Source organism: Arachis hypogaea, chromosome 16 (genome assembly GCF_003086295.3).
Source record: "Arachis hypogaea cultivar Tifrunner chromosome 16, arahy.Tifrunner.gnm2.J5K5, whole genome shotgun sequence".
Classification (NCBI taxonomy): domain Eukaryota; kingdom Viridiplantae; phylum Streptophyta; class Magnoliopsida; order Fabales; family Fabaceae; genus Arachis; species Arachis hypogaea.
The window spans coordinates 168,091-189,058 of record NC_092051.1 but is presented as its reverse complement, the minus strand read 5'-3'; the positions used below and the strand labels follow the sequence as shown (position 1 = coordinate 189,058).

General features: G+C 34.8%; 2 protein-coding genes and 1 pseudogene across 2 annotated transcripts; 1 reads left to right on the top strand and 2 right to left on the bottom strand.

Moving 5' to 3' along the window:
• The first annotated feature begins 76 nt into the window (after positions 1-76).
• LOC112754276 (ATP-dependent zinc metalloprotease FTSH, chloroplastic-like) lies at positions 77-5,275 on the top strand. Its single transcript, XM_025801849.3, has 5 exons — positions 77-1,723; positions 1,988-2,234; positions 2,327-2,510; positions 4,413-4,584; positions 4,679-5,275. The coding sequence occupies exons 1-5, from the start codon at positions 443-445 to the stop codon at positions 4,898-4,900; spliced, it is 2,106 nt and encodes a 701-aa protein (XP_025657634.1). The 5' UTR covers positions 77-442; the 3' UTR covers positions 4,901-5,275.
• A 193-nt stretch (positions 5,276-5,468) lies between these two features.
• Positions 5,469-8,141, bottom strand: LOC112754277 (protein ALTERED PHOSPHATE STARVATION RESPONSE 1-like). The gene is made up of 4 exons (XM_025801851.3): positions 7,001-8,141; positions 6,679-6,848; positions 6,375-6,598; positions 5,469-6,282 (listed from the first exon to the last, which is right to left on the bottom strand). Exons 1-4 carry the CDS (start codon positions 7,752-7,754, stop codon positions 5,571-5,573), a joined length of 1,860 nt encoding a protein of 619 aa, XP_025657636.1. The 5' UTR covers positions 7,755-8,141; the 3' UTR covers positions 5,469-5,570.
• Positions 8,142-19,655: 11,514 nt separating this feature from the next.
• LOC112754424 (O-fucosyltransferase 16-like) lies at positions 19,656-20,637 on the bottom strand (annotated as a pseudogene).
• Between the last annotated feature and the right edge of the window lie 331 nt (positions 20,638-20,968).

Sequence of the window (20,968 nt, the reverse complement as noted above, 5' to 3'; positions counted from 1 at the left end):
GTTTTCTCCTAGTCCCTGTGGGCTACTCTTCGGCCCATTCAGCTAAGTGATTGGGATAGTTGGGCCTTTTTGTTAAGACATAAATCACTTTGAAGAAGCCCAAGTAAGAGAGGCGCGCCAGGTCGTTGTGGATATTTTTCTCCAGTTATTTAAAGGGATGGGAGAAAGGAAAACAAAAATAAAGGGATGGAGTATCAGCCACGTGTGCTAAAGAAGATCACAAGCCAAAGTTATGGCACAGGTTGAAGTTGAAGTTGAAGCAGCTTGGTTGTTCATCTTAAAAACGCAACAACGTAGGATTACTGCAAAATAAGGAAGGAAGCAACTAGCAAGTGATATAAATATAATTGAGGAGCTGATTAGATTAGAGATATCAGAGGTAGCAGTAGCTTGTTGTCCTGAACCAGATAGAAGAAGCAATAAAGAAAGAAAGAAGATAAGGATGGCGTTTCTGTCGTCCTCAGCTTCAAACTTGCTGGGAACCAAAGTCCTAATATCGCCCCCAACTCCGAAAACAACGAAATTGAGCTCCGCAAGAACAAGCAAGCTCATCAACGCACAAAACCTGCCACAGCAACCACAACCACAATGGAAGAAATCACTGCCTGCTCTCACCGCCCTCTTCATCTCCTCCCTATCCCCACAACCACAAGCCATCGCCGTAGACAACGCAGGGCCCCCAACCGTCATCGAGGCCCAGCAGCCCAGCACCCAGAATCCCTCTCCATTCTCTCAGAACCTTCTCCTCAACGCCCCCAAACCCCAGGCCCAGGCCTCGTCGGACCTCCCCGAGGGCTCCCAGTGGCGTTACAGCGAGTTCCTCAACGTCGTCAAGAAGGGCAAGGTCGAGAGGGTCAGGTTCAGCAAGGACGGCTCCGCCCTCCAGCTCACCGCCGTCGACGGCCGCCGCGCCACCGTCATCGTCCCCAACGATCCCGATCTCATCGACATCCTCGCTATGAACGGCGTCGACATCTCCGTCTCCGAGGGCGACTCCGGCAACGGCCTCTTCAACTTCATTGGCAACCTCCTCTTCCCCTTCCTAGCCTTCGCAGGCCTCTTCCTCCTCTTCCGTAGGGCCCAGGGTGGCCCCGGGGGCCCAGGCGGCCTCGGAGGCCCCATGGACTTCGGCCGCTCAAAGTCCAAGTTCCAGGAGGTCCCCGAAACCGGCGTCACCTTCGCTGACGTCGCAGGCGCTGACCAAGCCAAGCTGGAATTGCAGGAAGTTGTTGATTTTCTCAAGAACCCTGACAAGTACACCGCTTTGGGTGCTAAGATCCCAAAAGGGTGTCTTCTGGTGGGGCCACCTGGAACCGGGAAGACCCTTCTGGCTCGGGCGGTTGCCGGTGAGGCCGGAGTACCGTTCTTCTCTTGCGCGGCTTCGGAGTTCGTGGAGCTGTTTGTTGGGGTTGGTGCTTCCCGCGTGAGGGATTTGTTTGAGAAAGCCAAGTCAAAGGCGCCGTGCATTGTTTTCATTGATGAGATTGATGCCGTGGGGAGGCAGAGAGGGGCTGGTCTCGGAGGCGGGAACGATGAGAGGGAGCAGACCATTAACCAGCTCTTGACGGAGATGGATGGCTTCTCTGGTAATTCCGGTGTCATTGTTTTGGCTGCTACCAACAGGCCCGATGTCCTCGACTCTGCCCTGCTGCGGCCCGGCAGGTTCGATAGGCAGGTTACTGTTGACAGGCCTGATGTTGCTGGCAGAGTTAAGATCCTTCAGGTAAGCATCCTCTCTTGATGGACTCACTGGGAACTTAATGCTAATCTTGATAAACTTAAGCACTTGTGATATGAACCCTTAGTTTTTTTCATATATGGAATTGGTTGTTTTGGAATGATATATAGTGCATGCTTGGATGATTGGTATTAGCCTATTAGGTCTCTCACCACTTTCAGTATATCCAAATGTTTGTTAGTGTCTAAGATAAGCATGTAGGTGCACACATGTCTGTATCTTGACATGTAAACTTTTCATGCCTTTCAGGTACATTCTAGAGGAAAGGCACTTGCAAAGGATGTTGACTTTGAAAAGATTGCAAGAAGAACCCCAGGATTCACCGGGGCCGACTTGCAGAATCTGATGAATGAAGCAGCTATTCTTGCAGCAAGGCGTGACCTTAAGGAAATAAGTAAAGATGAGATATCTGATGCCCTTGAGAGGATCATTGCTGGACCAGAAAAGAAAAATGCAGTTGTTTCAGATGAGAAGAAGAAATTAGTAGCCTACCATGGTTTGTATTATTTATTGTGTGTTACGTAGCTAAGCTTTGCTGCTTTTAATTTATTCTTGGGTCATAAACAATTTTTTCATTATTAATTTCAGAGGCTGGCCATGCTCTAGTGGGTGCTTTGATGCCCGAATATGATCCCGTGGCGAAGATTTCAATCATTCCTCGCGGCCAAGCTGGTGGTCTCACATTTTTTGCTCCCAGTGAAGAGAGGCTTGAGTCTGGACTGTACAGTAGAAGCTACTTGGAAAATCAGATGGCAGTTGCTCTAGGAGGAAGGTTAGTAGACCATTGCTCCATTGCATATGTGATTTTGGGGTTTGATAATTACTATCACACCACCTCGTAGTTTGAACCCATGGATGGGTTTTGATAATTTTTTAGCATGATTTTTAACCATGGTTTTAAACTAGTTAGCTTTATTCAGAAAACAAAAGGAGCAAGTACACAAACTCATGATTAATAATTATAGAAAGAAGAAAAAATAGATAAAAAGTTTTGGCAGCGCCACCAAAGGTTTCTAGAAGTAGCGCCCAATTCCATGTAAGAAAACCCCAAATTACAGAACTAATGAAAATAAAAATAATAAAATAAGTCCTAAATTGGAAGATAACTATAATATTATACATTGGTTGGTCAACCGTTCTCCCCAAGTTAGCACCTAATTGTCTGCTTTATGTCACTATCAAACATCACCAAGGAAAACTGCTATCCGTGTTCCTATTGAAACATAGACTAGGATAGGATGTGGTTTCTCTACAGGAACTTACTCATCAAGAAGAACTACTTGGGAAGAATCGTCCTCCATGTTCATGATCCATCAAAACCTCATGATCATGGTCAGAGGGTCTTGTCGGGTTGCTTAGTCTCTGGAAAAACGTGTTGTCACCTCCACCTTGTGTGCTACCACTATACATGAACTGTTGGTTTTGTGGCTGAAAGAGATTTTGATGGTGTTGTTGCTGCTGTAGAAGGTAACCAGCTGGGGGTGAAACCATGAGCGTTGAAGAGTTTACAGCTGGGACAGGGCGTGACCCGAACCCAAGACCCAGCAGATTTGGCAGCCCTGATGGTGCAGCTGGGGATGCTGTTGGTGCAAAGGGAGCGTTTGGGCCTCCGGTGAATTGCTGCACCATGGCACGGAAGTTTGTGGTGTCTGTGGTCAGCAAAGTGGTGGGAGTTCGCCGTGAGGCCCGTGATCGGCGCCGTGCAGGCTTTGAGACCCGGCCCTCTGGGCTTAGATTTGGGGATGATGTTGGTGGTGAACCCGAATTCACCATCATCCCCATCCCTGGTAGAGGGCTGGTGGTGGCAGTGGCAGTGGTGGGGGTTGCTGCGGTGACGGGAATTGAAGGATTACCTTGGGAAGGGAAATTTTGGTTGTAGAATTGTAACCAGTCATTTGGGGCAGACATGGTTTAGTTCATGACCAATGGCCATATAGGAGGACAAGAAATTGGACAGTTGAGGGGAAGGAAACGAACGTGTTGTTACTTGGTATTTATGGTGGTTGTATTTGTTTTTTTTTTTTTTCCTTCTTTTTTTTTTAAGTGCATTTTATTATTTTTTAGTGGTTTATAGTTTATACCTAGTATTGAGTCAAAAGTGTGAACGTAGGGCATGATCCCTGACTCTGAATTTTGGGGAAAGCAGTATATTCTAAAGGCGGCAGCCACTGACATGTTTTGGGAGATTAACTAATTAACTTCTTAATTTTTTATTAATTATTGTTACAATTAAAATACAGTTTTTTTAATTTTTATTTTCCTCTCAGAATTCCAATGCAATTGTAAACTTGGATTTAACAAAAGTAGAAAACAAATAAATATTTCGTGTAACATGTGCCATTATCTTAAAGAAAAAGGGTTTGGTGTGGAAAATATTTGAGTTTGACTGAGTGACGTGTTGAGCATGAGCTTCTGGAAGTGGGTTGATTGGGAGATTATCTATCTAATCTGTGGCAGTGTCTTCCTTCCTTATGCCCTGCGTGTTCCGGGAAGCATCATCATCCTCTCTATCTCTCCTCGTGTAGTTTGGCAGTAGGTGAATCTGTTGACTGAGTCAAAATAGAATAAGCAAATATTAATATTTTATGAAAAAGCACATTAAAACTTTATGAAACATGGTGGTGGTATTTTATGGTCACTCACTCACTCAGACCGAAACAATGAATGCATGCAGGGTTGCAGAAGAGGTAATATTCGGGGAGGAAAATGTGACGACGGGAGCTTCAAATGACTTCATGCAAGTTTCAAGGGTGGCAAGGCAGATGGTTGAGAGATTCGGGTTCAGCAAGAAGATTGGACAAGTTGCTATTGGCGGCCCTGGTGGTAATCCATTCTTGGGCCAACAGGTATGGTACCTAGATCACATTTTCATCGGTGTCGTCATTCTTGGACATGCTTTCATTTCTCACTATTACCTATGTTATTCTTAACTAACCGCAGATGTCAACGCAAAAGGATTACTCCATGGCAACTGCCGATGTTGTGGATGCAGAGGTGAGGGAGCTAGTGGAAACAGCCTATTCGAGGGCTAAGCAAATCATAACCACCCACATCGACATCCTTCACAAGCTTGCCCAGCTTCTCATTGAAAAGGAAACCGTCGATGGCGAAGAGTTCATGAGCCTCTTCATTGATGGCCAAGCTGAGCTTTATGTTGCCTAAGGCCCAACCTTGTTTCCCTACCAATCAGCACAAATCTTGTTCTTGTTTGTATCATAAGAGCAGTACACATGTTTAACAATTCGGTCAATACACTTCATCATCAAAGCAAGAAGTCGAAAGTTATATAAAATGGTTTAGAAGCAGAGACATTTATTTGTGGGATGAATGCGTCTGGAAAAGTTGTGCATTGTCCTCCATTCACACCCAGTTCAATACAAAGATTGCACTATACATTTTAGGTTTCACTTTATAGTTTTGTTTGCCTTTACTTAAGTGATACTATCTCTCTTAATCTTTGCTTCTGAGTTCTGTCTTTTTTACATGTCGGACCTTATTTTATTCATTTCAAATAAACATTAAGAAGTTTAATTTTAATGCATCGAACATACAATCACATCTGTTTTTTTCGATAACCATTCACACTATTAATGTGAAAGGTAGTTATTTTTAGGTACATATTAATGTGAAAGGTAGTTATTTTTAGGTACATTACGTAATTGAATGCACGTATAAAATTATTTTATATTTTTATCAAAATTAAATTTTATTTTAAATGCTTAACATTTAAATTTCAATTAACCAACCCTTTCTTCGAAGGTGACATATAAAACCTTGGATGCAATGCGACAAGAATCAACGAATGGTGCAATATGAATAAAGCGAAAGAAAACTAATGAATGTTGTTGAGATCTCCCGAAAGATGGTTGTCTAGCTCAATTTGCTGGCACAATTGTTCATATGCACGAGTGGCGGAGGCAGTGAACCTCTCCATTGCAGCAAAAATATGTTGGAGACCTGACTGCAAGCTCATAGCAGCAAGAAGTTCACCACGATGCACAGCATCCCCTCTACCCATCTCTATCTCCCGAGACTGAATCACTTTGTGCATCTTTTGCTCCTGCCTCTCCAAGATTTTCACTTGTCTCTCCAGTTCCTTGTCCAATGTTGCTTTTTGACGAGGGTCTGAGATATGCTTATCCAAGATCTCATTCACTCTGAGGATGAATCCGTTGACGGCTTCCACCATTTCCTTCTCCGATAGATCATCCATTGCCCGTGACCATTTGCTGCAGATGACAAACAGAGGCGGTGCACCAATCCCACCAGAGGAAAAGGGTGGTACTGCTGTTGTTTCTTCAAGATCATGCATTAGGCATCTTACTAGCCAGCCATTCAACGCTTTGACATGCGACTTTTGGGCGTATATCCAATCTGAGAAGCTTAGAGTCCAGTTCTTAATCTCAGATTTGAGTTTTATTGCTGCATAGAGATGAGAATTACTGAGCTTTTCGTTGAAGGAGGTATCTAAACTCCTCGCTTCAGCAATCTGCCTACACTGTCGTTTGTAACATTCTAGCATGTCTTTCCACATTCGAAGAAACCTTTTTCTCACAAATATGAACCAGTGTTAGCTAAGGGGTATCAATATAGCTAGCAAACAGCATCTAGAGAAAAGAGGGTTCAGAGTATATACCTAAAGAGGAAAGTGCTGATGTGCGGCCATAACTGGTTCTCCCTCAAGTCGCATATGGTGTTAGATATGTTGTCAACTACTTGGATAGATATTTTCATTTTGGTAGCTAGAAGAGCAATCATGGTCTCCAGGGAATCAATCTTGTGAGCATCAGCACCTTTTTTACTGATGCGCCTCAACTGCCTACACTTGTTCTGATGGATTATGCGCAATTTCTCCTCGCCCTGAAATGAAATAGCCGCGTTAGTTCATTGCAGTATTAACAAATCAACTCATCACACATGGTTGGTTGGTGCATATATACCTTGACTTCATCGTAGAGCTTCTTCTCCCACATACATAGCTTGTTTAGAGTAGAGCAAACATTCTCGGATCCCATTGATCTCCGACCAACCAAGAGGGATGATTGCATGCTGCAATGGACCGTGACAGGCGTTGAAGGACTAGTAAATACCTGCATCAACTTGCAACCAACTGAACACCCCCCCCCCCCCCAAAAAAAAAAAAAGAAAACTCACTTTTTTAATTCAAAACTTGTTCATCTGATTTATTATAATCTGTGAAATTGATAAACAAAATACACAACACAGGAGTGGGTAGCCGCAGCCATAGGTGATAATGAGTACCTGGATTAACGGCTATATTGCGATGGTACCGAAGTTTGCCAACGTCCAACATTTCCAAGATTGGGTTTCCCGAATCAGATGCTTTCTCAAAAAGAAGCTGAATCTCTTTCATTGCCTCAGAGAAACTACTACCTTTGGCGAAAGGATCCTCCGATTCTTTCTTGTTCCAAGTTGAAGTCTTTTCCTTGGAAGAAGCAGCAGCAGCGTCAGCACCATCCTCCTTCTGCTTTAGCTTCTGCTGCTTGGCTTCTCCTTTATGAGTGTGATGATGATGAGTAGGAGTAGGAGTGTGCGGGTTGGGAGTAGTGTAGGGGAGATGGTATTTGTCGAAAGAAGTGTCAAAGAAGTTGAGGAAATCCCATTCTGAGGTGCTCGGCGGTGACGGAGGAGGAGGAGGAGGTGAGGAATCATAACGGGTAGTGCTTTGGTTGAACAAGTGGGATATTTTATTCGTATCCATATCCATATCCGTATCCGTATCTGTATCTGTATCCTCATCCACTGAGCCTGAGGAGGCAGAGGAGGAAGAGTGCACATGTTGATGGCAATTAGAATAAGGAGGTAATGGTAATGTTTCAGAGTGACGGAAGAAGGTGTGGAGAGCGAGGCCAAGATTTTTGAGGGACTGCATGTGTGCCACGTGTGCTTCAGCCACAGCGTAGCTCTGGCGGAGGGCCTCGTCCAGCAAGTTGCAGCGCTCGCGGCACAGAGCCACCGCCGGAAGTCCATCCACTCTTGAGGCGTTGCAACCCATCACCCCTGTCTTGCTTTCCTTGGAATTATAAAATGTCGAATTTGAATTGGAATGAATGTTACTATTACTTCTATTACATTACATTCACTTACATGGATTGGGAATGGGAATGGGAATGGAAGCGGAAGGGGAGCCTTGTTGCTGTATTCGATACTAACTGGTAGTACTAGTAGTGAATAACGGTGATTATTAATATGATTAATAGCATTCAAGTGTATGTTAGGATAGCATATTGACTTATTATGACTAGCTTGAGGGGTGGGCCTCTCTTTCTAATTTCTATGTTTACCCATTAACTTCCAAAAGTGGCGGGTACTGCCAATGCAACGTCTCTCTTCCTCCTAACTCCTAATTCAATTATTGTTCATTGCTATTCGTGGTCCTTTCCTTCTATCCTTATGCCTATGTACTCTTTATTCTCTCTACTGCTGCTACTACTAACCTTTTACGTTCTCTCACACACACACTCAACTTTTTCATATCTTTTATTCTTGAGTAAAAAGATAATTACATTCTTGAAGATTGACTTTGAATTAAGAGAGTCGCTTATATAAATAAGTCTAAAACGTTTTTTTAAATATGTTTTTTAATTATTAAAATTATATATATATATATATATATATATATATATATATATATAATCAATTAAAGTATGTTATTTTTGTTAAAATTAGACTAGACAAATTAATTTGACCGAAAAATAGTCAGTTTAAGTTAATATTATTTTTTATAAAAAATAACTATAATACTCTTATTATAAAAAATAACTAAAATATTCTTATTATATATATATATATTATTAATTTTGAAAATTTTAAATCCTAATCCTATAACGGCAGAGAAGTAAAATATTATTTTTTATAAAAAATAACTATAATACTCTTATTATAAAAAATGACTAAAATATTCTTATTATATATATATATATTATTAATTTTGAAAATTCTAAATCCTAATTCTATAACGGCAGAGAAGTAAAGGGCTAGAATTTAGAATTCTCAATATATATATATATATAAAATAGGAGTATTTTAGTCATTTTCTATAATAAAGATATTGTAGTAATTTTTTATAAAAAATAATATTTAGACCACTTCAAGATTTAATTCACTATTTTTTCGGTCAAATTAATTTATCTGACCTAATTTTAACAAAAATAACACAGTTTAATCGATTATATATGTTAAATTTTAATTACTAAAAAATATCTTTAAAAAAAAGACGTTTTAAGCGTCTTTATTTGAGTGGCTCCCTTGAATTAATTAGTCATTAAAAAAATAAAAAGTATTAATTAGATTTCTATGATAATAAATAATAGACACGTTATATTTTTATGTTAATTTATTATGTAAAACTTGTATCAATTTATAAAAGATCGTGACATAAATAACAAATGTAGGAATGAAATTTTACCTACTTTGTTAGGGTTCTTGATAAATAAACACCAATCGATAAAAATTATATAAAAACTAAAAAGATAATAAATGTTTCTGTTCCGGGGAAAAGATAACATAACCGATGAAGCAATCGAGGTCGTAGCCGACTTCACGGGATAACAGCAACGGCCGGATCACCCGATCTTGTAACCGCTGAACCCCAACTATAATGAGCACTAAATGCTGGAAAACGACAACCTCCAAAGACAGGAGTTAAAAGGAAGAGTCCAGCAACAGGTAAACACACGAAAAAATTCTTTGCTACCTCATACACTACTGACTTTAGTATCGGAGTGTCTTGCAGGTTGTCCTCCCGACCTGATTTTATAACCTTCGAAGTTGAGATCTCCAGTTCTTTCACTTCACCGGCTCGTGACCTTGCTTGGAGCAGAAACAGTTTCACTCTCCAAAATTATATTATTTCCATAGTCATATCACAATAACAAAACACATCTATTATGAGTCTGACATGCTAGTCTCTAAAACTGCCAAACGATGACCAGATTCTCAAATCCAAATCTTTTTTACAGTCCAAATTGGTAAAAAATCAATAATCACCAACTAACTTTTAAATTTAAATACCTCTATTATCTTAAAAAATAAGATAAGATAACAAGACAAAAATTATATAAAATATTGTTCTAAAAACCAAACCGGACCGATCAGTTCAACTGGATTAACCAGAAATCGGTCTTCTAGCCAGTTCGGTTGAAATAAAAAATCGTCTGACAAAAAACCAATAAAAAATCGGTCAAACTGGCGGTTAACCGGTGAACCGGACAGTTTTTTCCGATTTTCAATTTTGAAAAAAAAAACATAAACAACGGATAAAGATAAACGCTCTTCTCTCTCACACACACACCCCACCCAGCTCCTCTCTCTCTCTCTGAGCTCCACAGAAGACGAAACCCTAGCAGCCTCTCTCTTTCCCAGCCAACCAGCAGCAGCAGCCAACGGCCAACGCCGCCGTCGCCAACGAACTCTTCTCCTCATCCAGCGTCGAGTCCCGCCGTCGCGATCCTCTTCTCCTGGATCGCTTCACCTCGCATCGCCAGGTCTGCTCGGAGCTGCTGTTGGTGTCGCCGCCTCTGTCTTCGTCGTCGTCGGCCACCCTGAAATCGTGTCTCTGTCTTCATCGTCGATCCCTCTCTCTCTTGTGCGTCAAGTCTCTGTCTTCGATTTCCTCTGTGCCTGAGTTCACTTCCCCTCTTCTGTTGCCTCTTCAGCCTCTCCTCTCTTCTTTGTGGTGCTTCCACCTCTCGCTTCACCTATTAGGTATCCTCTTTTTCTATTCTTTTTAAAATACCTTTTTCCTTTTTCTCAATTCAAAAATTCGAATTTTTTCCCATCTTGGATCCATCCCCTTTCAGATTGCCACCGCAGCGACGGGTTTGACCACCGCAGCTCCCACCGCGTCGTTGTCATCGCCGAGCTCGCCTTCTCTTTTAAAATAATTCTATTAATTTTTTGTGGTACTTATTAATTTTGTTGATTGTTAATTGTTAATTTAATTGTCTAATTGTATGGATTCTGACTTCTAAATTTGTTTTCTGAACTTTGATGCCTTATGTAATTGATAATTTTCTATTTTAAACTTTTTGGTGCGGCATGTATTGTTGGCTTCTTGATGTGATTAGAAATTTTCTGTAAATCTGTTCAACAATCAATATTTAGTCATTGACTGTAACTGTATTTAATTTGTATAAATTTGTGTTTGTCAATTGTAATTGTTACTAATTAGAAATTTTTATTTTTAAATATAGAACAACTAGATAATGATCAAGCATTACATATATTAATTTTTAATAATTTTATTTAATATTTATTAAACCGATTGAATCTCGGTTGGATTATTGAACCAATAAATTAATTGTCTTACCGATTTATTGATCGATCCGGTTCTCACAACATTGATATAAAAAAAATAAGAGACTCTCTTATATATATTATACACTCATAACTCTCACTTATATTTTTTAGACTCATTCTAACTTAACAGACTCATTCTAACTTAAAGTCATATGTTTATAGATATTACTTCCTACCACTCTAAAAATCCAATCTCATCATCACTAACACCGATAAATCTATGATCCTTTCTTCGATTCGTACCAGCAAAATCTCGTACAACATCCTATACCCATTGCTTGCTATCATAAAAATGCTAATTGAATAATTGATACTTAGGGTCAAAGTACTTTACTTTTTAGTTTTTAAAATTCGTCTACATCCTACATTCTAACATCTACATGTAAATGGTGAAATAGGGCCGCTAAAATATACGCACATTTATTCAGTCACACACCGACATTTGTGTATAAAAGTTTGTGTCACATTCTTTAAATTTATACCCTTAATTAATCCAATATGCCAATAATTAATTTCCACTTAAGAATCTATTCGGCCAATAAATTATTATATATACAAAACAAAATTTAAATATCAACACTTATTTAAACGAATAAGTTTATTATCAATCTAAATTTGTTAAATTTATACATTATATATCAATCATATTAAATATACACTAAATATCAATCATACATATAAAATATATATAAAAAATAAATATATATTTTAAAAATACTGGAAAACAATTAAAAATTAATATTTTTTATCATCACTTTTAATCATCAATCGAATTTGTTTTAGTTTAGTAATTCAATAATATATTTTAATTCACACTTTTAAACATTGATAATTAATTTATGGTCTAAAATAATAAATTTTAATAATTTTTTAATATTTTCATATATTTATATTAAAATACATAATATTAATTTTTTGTATACATATAATATTTTTTTATTGAATATAATATATATATTCAATCAGTAATGCAAGGGAAACCACGACCACAGTAGATATTTTGTGTGGCTATATTGAAACTGGAGTATAATTCCGTTAATTTTCTCTAGTTTTCAAATTAGCCATAAATACTAATCATTATTGTGCAAAGCATGAGGCAAAGAGCCTTAACTTTATGATTTATCATGCAAAGCTGAATGAATGAATCCAAAGATCATAATTTGATTTCAGTAAGTGCAAAAGTAATTAATTTAAAATGACAAAAAAGATAATCCTAAAGTTATTACGAATGCATTGTGATACTTTTTTTGGTGAACGAAGGCATCATGATTTAGGATGATGGCAATGGAAACGATGCATAGATTTGGCCAGATGGGAAATCAGATATGCGTCTCTTCCTCAAAAGAATATTTTCGATGGAATTCCAACTCACTTAATTTTGTTTGCATGTTACTCTATAAGATAGAGATTGAAAAACAAAAATTAAAAAATTGAAATAAATTAAATTTTATATTATATTTAGTGTAAAATATATATGATTAAATTATATTTTAGTATTTGTTTTATTCAAAATAAATATAAAAATAAAATAAATATTCTTAGTTAAATTTATTATAAAAAATATTACTAAAATTGTAATTTCGATTTTTAAAAATTTTAATTCTCTGTATCTTTATTTTTTAAAAATATTAAAAAAATTAAAAATTTATGTCCCAAACTACAATACTAAATCATAATTTTCCAATCTTAGTATGTGAAAACAAACACCAATTATATATATATAGGACTGAGACGTATCCGAACTAGATATAGAACCATATATATAATATTTTCTCGAAAATCAACGTCTACTTTGGGATAGAGAATAAAACAATATATAGAGAGTCGTTCATTAATTTAGGGGTAAAACGTTGAAATAAGCCAATGACACACTAAAATTGTACAAATCAGCCAAATTGAGAATTGATACAAGAATCAACCAGAAGCACATCTATACGTATTCGAATTAGTTAAATACGAATTAAACATTTAATGTAATTTGAATCACACTGATTTGAATTACACACAAACACTAATTCGAATCAACCTGATTTGAATTACACACACTAATTTGAATTAAGGTGATTCAAATTACACACACGCTACTCTTAGTAATTCGAATTATGCTATTTCGAATTATACAGGGCCAGACGTGTATATATATGGTGTGAACGTGAATTGATCTCATTAGAGTGACAAAATGGCTAGTGAGGAGAGTTTTGTAGTGTTGGTACATCACAGAGGATCAATTAAGAGAAAAACACGCTCTGGTGTGAAGTTCACTGATAAGAATCCTCTGTTTTACATCCTAGGTATAAAACTTTGTGTGGTAAGGTGTTACACACTGCTTTGTTTTTAGTGATTGAATATTTTATTTTATTTTTTTATTCATGTATGTAATAATATTGCCAAGTTAAGAATTATTAAATATAATTTATCATTTTACCTTCATTAAATTAGTGAAACATATTGTAATGATTGGATGAAAATGTGTCGTAGGGATTGAATTAGATGATAGAGTTTACAACATAGAGAGCATTTAAGGTGCTATAAAATAAAAGAGGCACGGAACAAGTTTTACTCCAAGAATGAGTGCAATAGGAACTCGGCATTTACATGTGTGTGAATAATACTTCTAATTCAAATCTCATTGAATGCCCTATACTTTTGAAGATCAAATATGGTTCACATATTCAATTCTCAAAGTTTGATAGAGAATTTAGTTATTGAGCAGCTAGCTAGAACCTGCTTTAATTTAATTTGGTTGTTGTATTTGCAAATTGAAACTTTATTTATATTTGGTTTCTTTTCTTATGTGCTTGCTTAGTGTATAGTCATAGATATTTTAAACCAACAATTTTGTACAGGCAGCAAAACTCAGAAGACAAGCAGCTGCTAAAGATAGAAATTTTGGACTTATTTTCTGGTCTTGAAGAATCAAAAACTAATCTGGTTAGTTTATGAGTTCACTATTTTTTGAGATTTGCACTATAAGTTTTGATAATTCTACTAACTGATGTATTTTATTTTATTTTGTGTGTGTTTATTTATAGGTAACTGCATTTGATAATGGAATGAGCTCAAAATATTTGTTAGAGTCAGAACCAACATGAAGTAATATTGAAGTATTATCTTCTATTCATGTATATTACCCTTCCATTGATCAACAATCAAGAATATAATGTTAAAATGGCCTTCTCACAATTTCTACAACAACTTAATGCACGGTTCTCTATCACCTTTATTCAAGTCTCTGTCAATATCAGATAATGTGAGTTCTAAAATAATTTTTTTGCTGTCTCTTATATTTATAGTCTCTGATTATATAAGAGAATTAGTTGTGCACTCAATGTAATATGTTGTTCTTTTTTCTATTCTTATAAAATATGAATTCTTTGATCATATGTAAATTATTCCAGATTTTCTACTATTCTAAAAAGAGACATTTATATTAACTATGCTTTTGATGGATGCACTCATGAGTCATGAGTTTATCAAAATAGATTTTTACACCTTGGTGTATTAATTATGATGCAATTAGTAAGCAAGTAAAAAGTTGACAAATCACTCTAAGTAGATGCTTTAGCAAATGAACATCCAAAATTACAAGTATAATGCAAAAGCTTAGTTTACATGTTTTTTTCTTTTTTTTTTTGTCTTAAAAAATAAAATCCTGCATCAATTTTAAGAATTAGAATCATGTTAATTTATTAAAAAAATATTTATATGACCAAACACTTCTCTTTTGTTTAGGTCCAGTTTGGGTAACTAACTTAATTAAGCTCCTTTTGATAAACAATAAATGACTCTGTTAAAAGTAACTTATAAATAAGTTATTTTGTGTTTGGATTTTTAACTCTAAAAATGCTTATTTTAAAGAAATGTAATGAAAAGTAGAAGTATTATGAGAGAAGTCATTTTTTTAACTTCTCTATAAACTCCAAAATAGCTTCTTAGAAAGTTGTAATTTGATTTTGAAAATTGCACCCGACATTAATACTACTACTTTTTATAAGTCAAAAGTTAAAAAAAGCTACTTCTAGAGTTTTCTAAACAGGCCCTTAATGATAAGTGAATGACTATGGCACACTTCTACTTTACAAAAGCACGTGATAAGACAAATTTGATAATTATTTTTAGGTACTCTGTTTTTGTGGTAAACATTTGATTTATTCTTTGTTTTTGTTTTTCTATAAAATAGCAAATTGATACTTCTCATAGAAAATTATTAGTTTATTTTATTTTATTTTATTTGTATGGTAACATTCCTTCTTAATTTAGAATTTCATCATTGATTTATATTCAAAAAAAGTAAAAGGGGATCGATTCCATAAAAGATGAGAGCAGTAAGTAGAAATTTACTGAGAATCATCCTTGTTAGATCGTCAATATTGTACCCAAGGTGTCTTTCGAGTATACCGAATCATATCCATTGAAAACAATAAAACTAATTTCATGTAGGTTTGTTTAATTTTTAAATAGTCATTTTTTTATTTTTTGTGCTTCTTATTACTTGATTCAGTGTGTTGTTTAGAAGCCAATAGTTAGTTATTGAATGATATTTTATTTCATATACCATGTATCATGCCTTCTTATTACTTGGTTGGAAATTTGATCATGCAACTGATTATGTATTGGGAGTACTATGTTTTGATTGATTATGTCTATTAATGTATTATACAGTTTATGTTGTGTCAGCTTTAGAAATTTTTTATTTTTGTTCAAATTATATGGCATAAGCTTCAATAATCAATGGAATTAGATTTTTAGAGCATTTGATGAGTATAAAGGGATAGAAAATACACGTTAACTAACTCTTCAGATTTTGACTTTTCATTTTTAAAGTAATTTATACATTATTACACCAGCAAGGGCCTTATTTGATTATTGGTTTTGAATTTCATGTTTTGACAGTATAACGAAGTTCTTGACAAAGGAGTTTCCAAGACAATGTATACACCATATCTTTTAGAATAAAATCCAAATCAGCCCCTCACAATTACCTCGAAAGACAACGAGGTCTCTGACAAAAAAAAATCCCAACCCGACTCCTGACAAAAAAAACCCAACCCGGCCCCTGACAATTACTTCGAAAAGACAACGAGGCCCTTGTACCAAAAAAAGTTTAATGTTATTTTTTTTGGCATAGGGGCTAATCAGTCCCAAAAAAAATTATCAGGGCCGGATTGGATGTTTTTTTTTTTTGGGCCTCGTTGTCCTTTCGAGATAATTGTCAGGGGTCGAATGGAGTATTCACTCTATCTTTTATTATTTTTAGCATAGCCACCTCATAAAGTTTTTAAAGAAAATCTTCAATCACTTTTAGATTTTTTTTTTTTTGCAAATTAAAAATTGTGGGATGTCACCAAAATATGATTTTTGTTTTTAACGAGGTCATATTTATTTTTTGCATAATATTCTCAATAAACATTACCAACTTTTTCATTTTAATTATTTATTTATTGCTGAAAACTAATGGCTACAAAATCTTCTATTTCTATAACTCTCATAAGTTGTGAAACTTTATGAAAGATAGCTGATTATGTGTGCCAACTACTCTAAATACTAGATGCTTTATGCGGAGTTCATGAAAACGAACGGGGAAGAGAAATTGCAAATTATTCTGTAGACCAAGTAATAGAAATTTATTTGTTTACTAAAATACATTTATTTGATTGAATTTCGTGTTAATGCTTGGCTTATTACGTGCTTCTGCTCTTTTTTTATATGAGCTTTTCTAAGGTGATTTGACAAATAATTATAAATGATAAGGCTTTTTAATGAATGAAAATATGAAGTATAAGAATCAATATCAAATAGCAGTATTACACGTTCAAGATGCAGAGACTGTATTTTTAATAGAAATTTTTAAGTTAAATTATAGAAGTGAAATCTATGACTTCAGAAGTCGAGGTCAACATGTATTGTAAGTCATCTTTAATGAATTAAGAGGGGGAAGATGATCAATAAACTGAAAAAATTTGGTTTTTAGTTGTCTTTTAACTATTCTAAAGATCTATTTTTTGTCTCCATTATTGTGGTTCCTAAACTATAATAAAATAAAGTTAAAATTCTATTAAGTAGATGCATAATTTGTATTTGCACTAATATTTTCTCCTGATTTTAGTATTTTTTCTAATTCGGTATTACTCAGGCAAAATCAAGGATAGCTTAGGGAGTAATAATGTACCAAATTTCTGGTGATAATATATTGCAAAACTTATAAAATATGTTTTTGTTTCTTTTATTTTCTCTTCATCATTTTTTTACTCAATTTATTCATTATTACTATTATTTGTTTATTTACTTTTCATTTTTAGCTGTTGAATGACTTAATTATCTCTCTATTTTTTCTTTCTGTACAATATATTTTATTCTATATTTTGATTTTTATTCTAACCTTATCATGTTATAAAGACAACATTAAAATGTTCATGTGAATCTTGGATCAAATCACATATATCAATTCTTATTGTATTTATATGGCTTTTAGGTGATTCAGAGTGTATGATTGAATTTTAATTTTGTGTAAATGTGTTAGAAAAATTTGATAGCATCGGTGTATTATAGGTACAAAAAAGCTCAAAAAAAATGTGTAGTACAATATTAATTTTGGTGATGTTAGCATATTTATAAGATTCTGCAATTTTCTTTTTTAAATATTCTTATTGTGCATTATTTTCTTTTTTCAGGTTCAGCCCATTACGTACAAACACAAATATAATAGGTCATGGATGACGATTATAATTGGATATAAGTGAGAGGAATACAGATCAAGTTAATTGAGCCTTAGAGAAGAGATTAAATTTAATTTTCTTTTATACGTGGTTGCTTTCACTTTTAGTATTTATCTGAAATTATCCGTAAATATGACTATTAAACATGCTTAGTCAGAGTTAGTATCTGCATTATTTTTGTGACTTGATTATTTGTTCATTACTAACATACTTCATTATTTAAAACCATTTGTAAGAATTTAAAGAGGTCAATTAAAGTTCTAAATTTTGTGATATGTCATGAATTTTTTAATTGATTTGGTTTGCATGGCATGGGAATAAATGAGGTTGGGATTGAGTTTTTTTTAATTGTTCATTTTTAGAACAACTTCTTTCGCTTATCCGTTTTACTTTTTTTTTTTAATTAAAAACAAATCATACAAGGTAGTCACGTTTTTTGGTCAAATTTATAGATTTTTATTATGGATTATTTTGTCGGATTATATTTATAACTGATTAATTACATCCTTATTTAAAATTTATCATCGTATTCAAGACAGTGTTAAAAATTATTTATATCATGCATTTAAAGAATTTTAAAATTTTTTTTAAATGTTGTTCCTAAAATATTAAATAGTTCTTTCTTTTACTACTTCATTCATTAGAACATATTATTCTACACGTGAGTTAATCTTTAAAAGCAAGAAGAGAGAGATATGTTGTTGGTTGGATTAAGCGAGATCTAATTTATGGTGGAGGAGGCGGATTTACAGAAACAGGAGTTGAAACTATTTTTGATAACAAAATTACGGTGATTGGATTAATGGTGTAAGTTAACAAGTTGGAACAACGGTTTTAAGAAATAAGACCATAATCACAGCATAAGAGTTTCAAAATGCTGTGTGTTGAATTCAAATGTAAAAGGAAGTATAAACTAAGAAAAAAGTGAGAATAAAAGACACTAAACAATAAGAATGAATAGGTATAGTGGATGGCTTTAACAAATTGTGGCACAAAGAATAAAGCAAACATAAGTATTGAAGTGAAGCGAGGACTGTAGATTGATGTTTTATAATATAATAGGGTGCCGTATTTTTGAGTTGATAAATTATTATACTAATAGAATTATATAATTATATAAATTAACATTAATTTAACATCATATAGCTATATAATATTTAATAACATTTGAGGAGAATGAAGAAAATTTATAATTATCAATTTTGGTATTTTTTTTATATTTGTAATTTATATTACATGTTTCTATTATTATTTATAAGAATTTTTCATATATATTTTAGATTAAGTTTTAAAATATAAATAAATTATATAATATCTTTATTTTATTTGGTGTGTGAAGGTATAATGTACAATTATGCGTGACACATATCTAATAAAAAAAATTAAGAATGATAATACATGTGTAATTAAGAATGATAATACATGTGTTATTGTAATTTTAGTATGACTTCTATTATATTAACTGATAAAGGTGATTAGTTTAGCATTCCCATGCGTCGCTGCACGGGGCATGCACTAGTCAGAATCAAGACAAATATCACCCATGAAGACAACACAATGATAGAAAGACTAAAAAGAACACTTAGCATCCGTTCCAGGCGGAAAATTTTGACAAAATCTACCCCAACAATAGGGGTTAAAAAAAATTGAAAATTTACAAAGTCTATCACCTATAAAAATTTTCTGAATAAAGATACACCGCCTATCAACTGTAGTGATTCCCTATTCATAAAGACAACCAATCATTTCTTTCTGCACTATATGCTGCTAATTTCCTCCTATTCCTCTTTGTTTATTTATCTCATCTCGGCTTACTTGACCGCTTTCAGATTTTATAATTGTACATCCAGACACTAACCATTGCAGTGAAAATTAGGCAATTATAAAAAAAAAAAGTCCCTACGAAGCATGATGCAGGTAGATGGATTCTCATGAAACCCACCTCTACCTGGTCTAACTTCCTTTGGCTCCCCATGAAGCCTTTCTGGAAAGTACGGACACTAGAAGCAAAAACTTCCCAAGTCAAATTGTTTCTGTTCAAGAACAAACGGTAGAGCTTTTTTGCATTTGGACGAATGGTAGGCTTGTGCCCAAAGTATCTCCTACAAAGAAGTGCTCAAAAAAGTTGATCAGGCAGCACGTTAGTAACGATAAACAGGAGAAGAAAAAACCTGACATACCTTCTTCCAGCTAATATTTTAGCCATATTACCATTGTTGTTTGTCACAAATACATCACTTTCATCACAAACAATGAAGTCAAGTGCAGCCATGCGAGAAGAAAATGGAGAAAATGGCTCTAATTCTTCTTTCGTAGCAATGGTGTCCTTTGAGTGGAAATTGGGAAACAATGCTTTGAGAGGTGCCAATTTTCCTCCCCTCCATATACTTCCCCTGATGCAACATATATATGAACATCAGAGCCATACCCCAATGCTCTTAGCATGAGTCCAACTTCTTCTGGGGTTAACGGGCATTTCCCCTGTCTCCTTTGCCTATCAGGATTGCTTCTCTGCATTTCAATATTTCTCAATTGTTTTTACTAGTCTATAGTCTATATCCATAATTCTGAATAAACTTTCAAATGCAAACATAGAAAGATTTTCTATTCACAACATTATGCCTTTTGCTACAAACAAATAATCAGTCATTAACACCGCTACACCAGTGCCCAAACTCATTTCTGAAAAAACATCCAGTTGGGTTTTATCTCCGGTATAATTCTAACAAAATTAATATTGACTACCACTATCATGTGCTTGCATGTGCTGTCAAGCATACAAAGTAGAAGACTAAATAATACAATAATACATTATGGAATTTTCAAGATTCCTAATAATTGAGGTTTGTAATGAGTAACAACATTAAACATGCAAGCCTTACATGCAGTGTTTTCCATCTCCTCCTTATAGTGCCCAGTTCCTTTTTGCTCCTTCTCTCCACCACCATAATCACATCCAGAAAATGCAAGCATATCAGGTTCAAACCTGTAGAAAAAATTCAGCGAGATTAATGAACTCTGGCAATAGTTATTTCACCTAGTTAACTGCAGCAACACAAAAAAGTCATTGCTACTTGTCCACGTTTCAATAAACAAAATCTTTGTTAATGCAATCATGTCAATCAAACTCTTTCACAGCAATTGTCCCATTGGTGGTCAGATATTCCAATAGCATGGTTAGAGAGGATGGCTG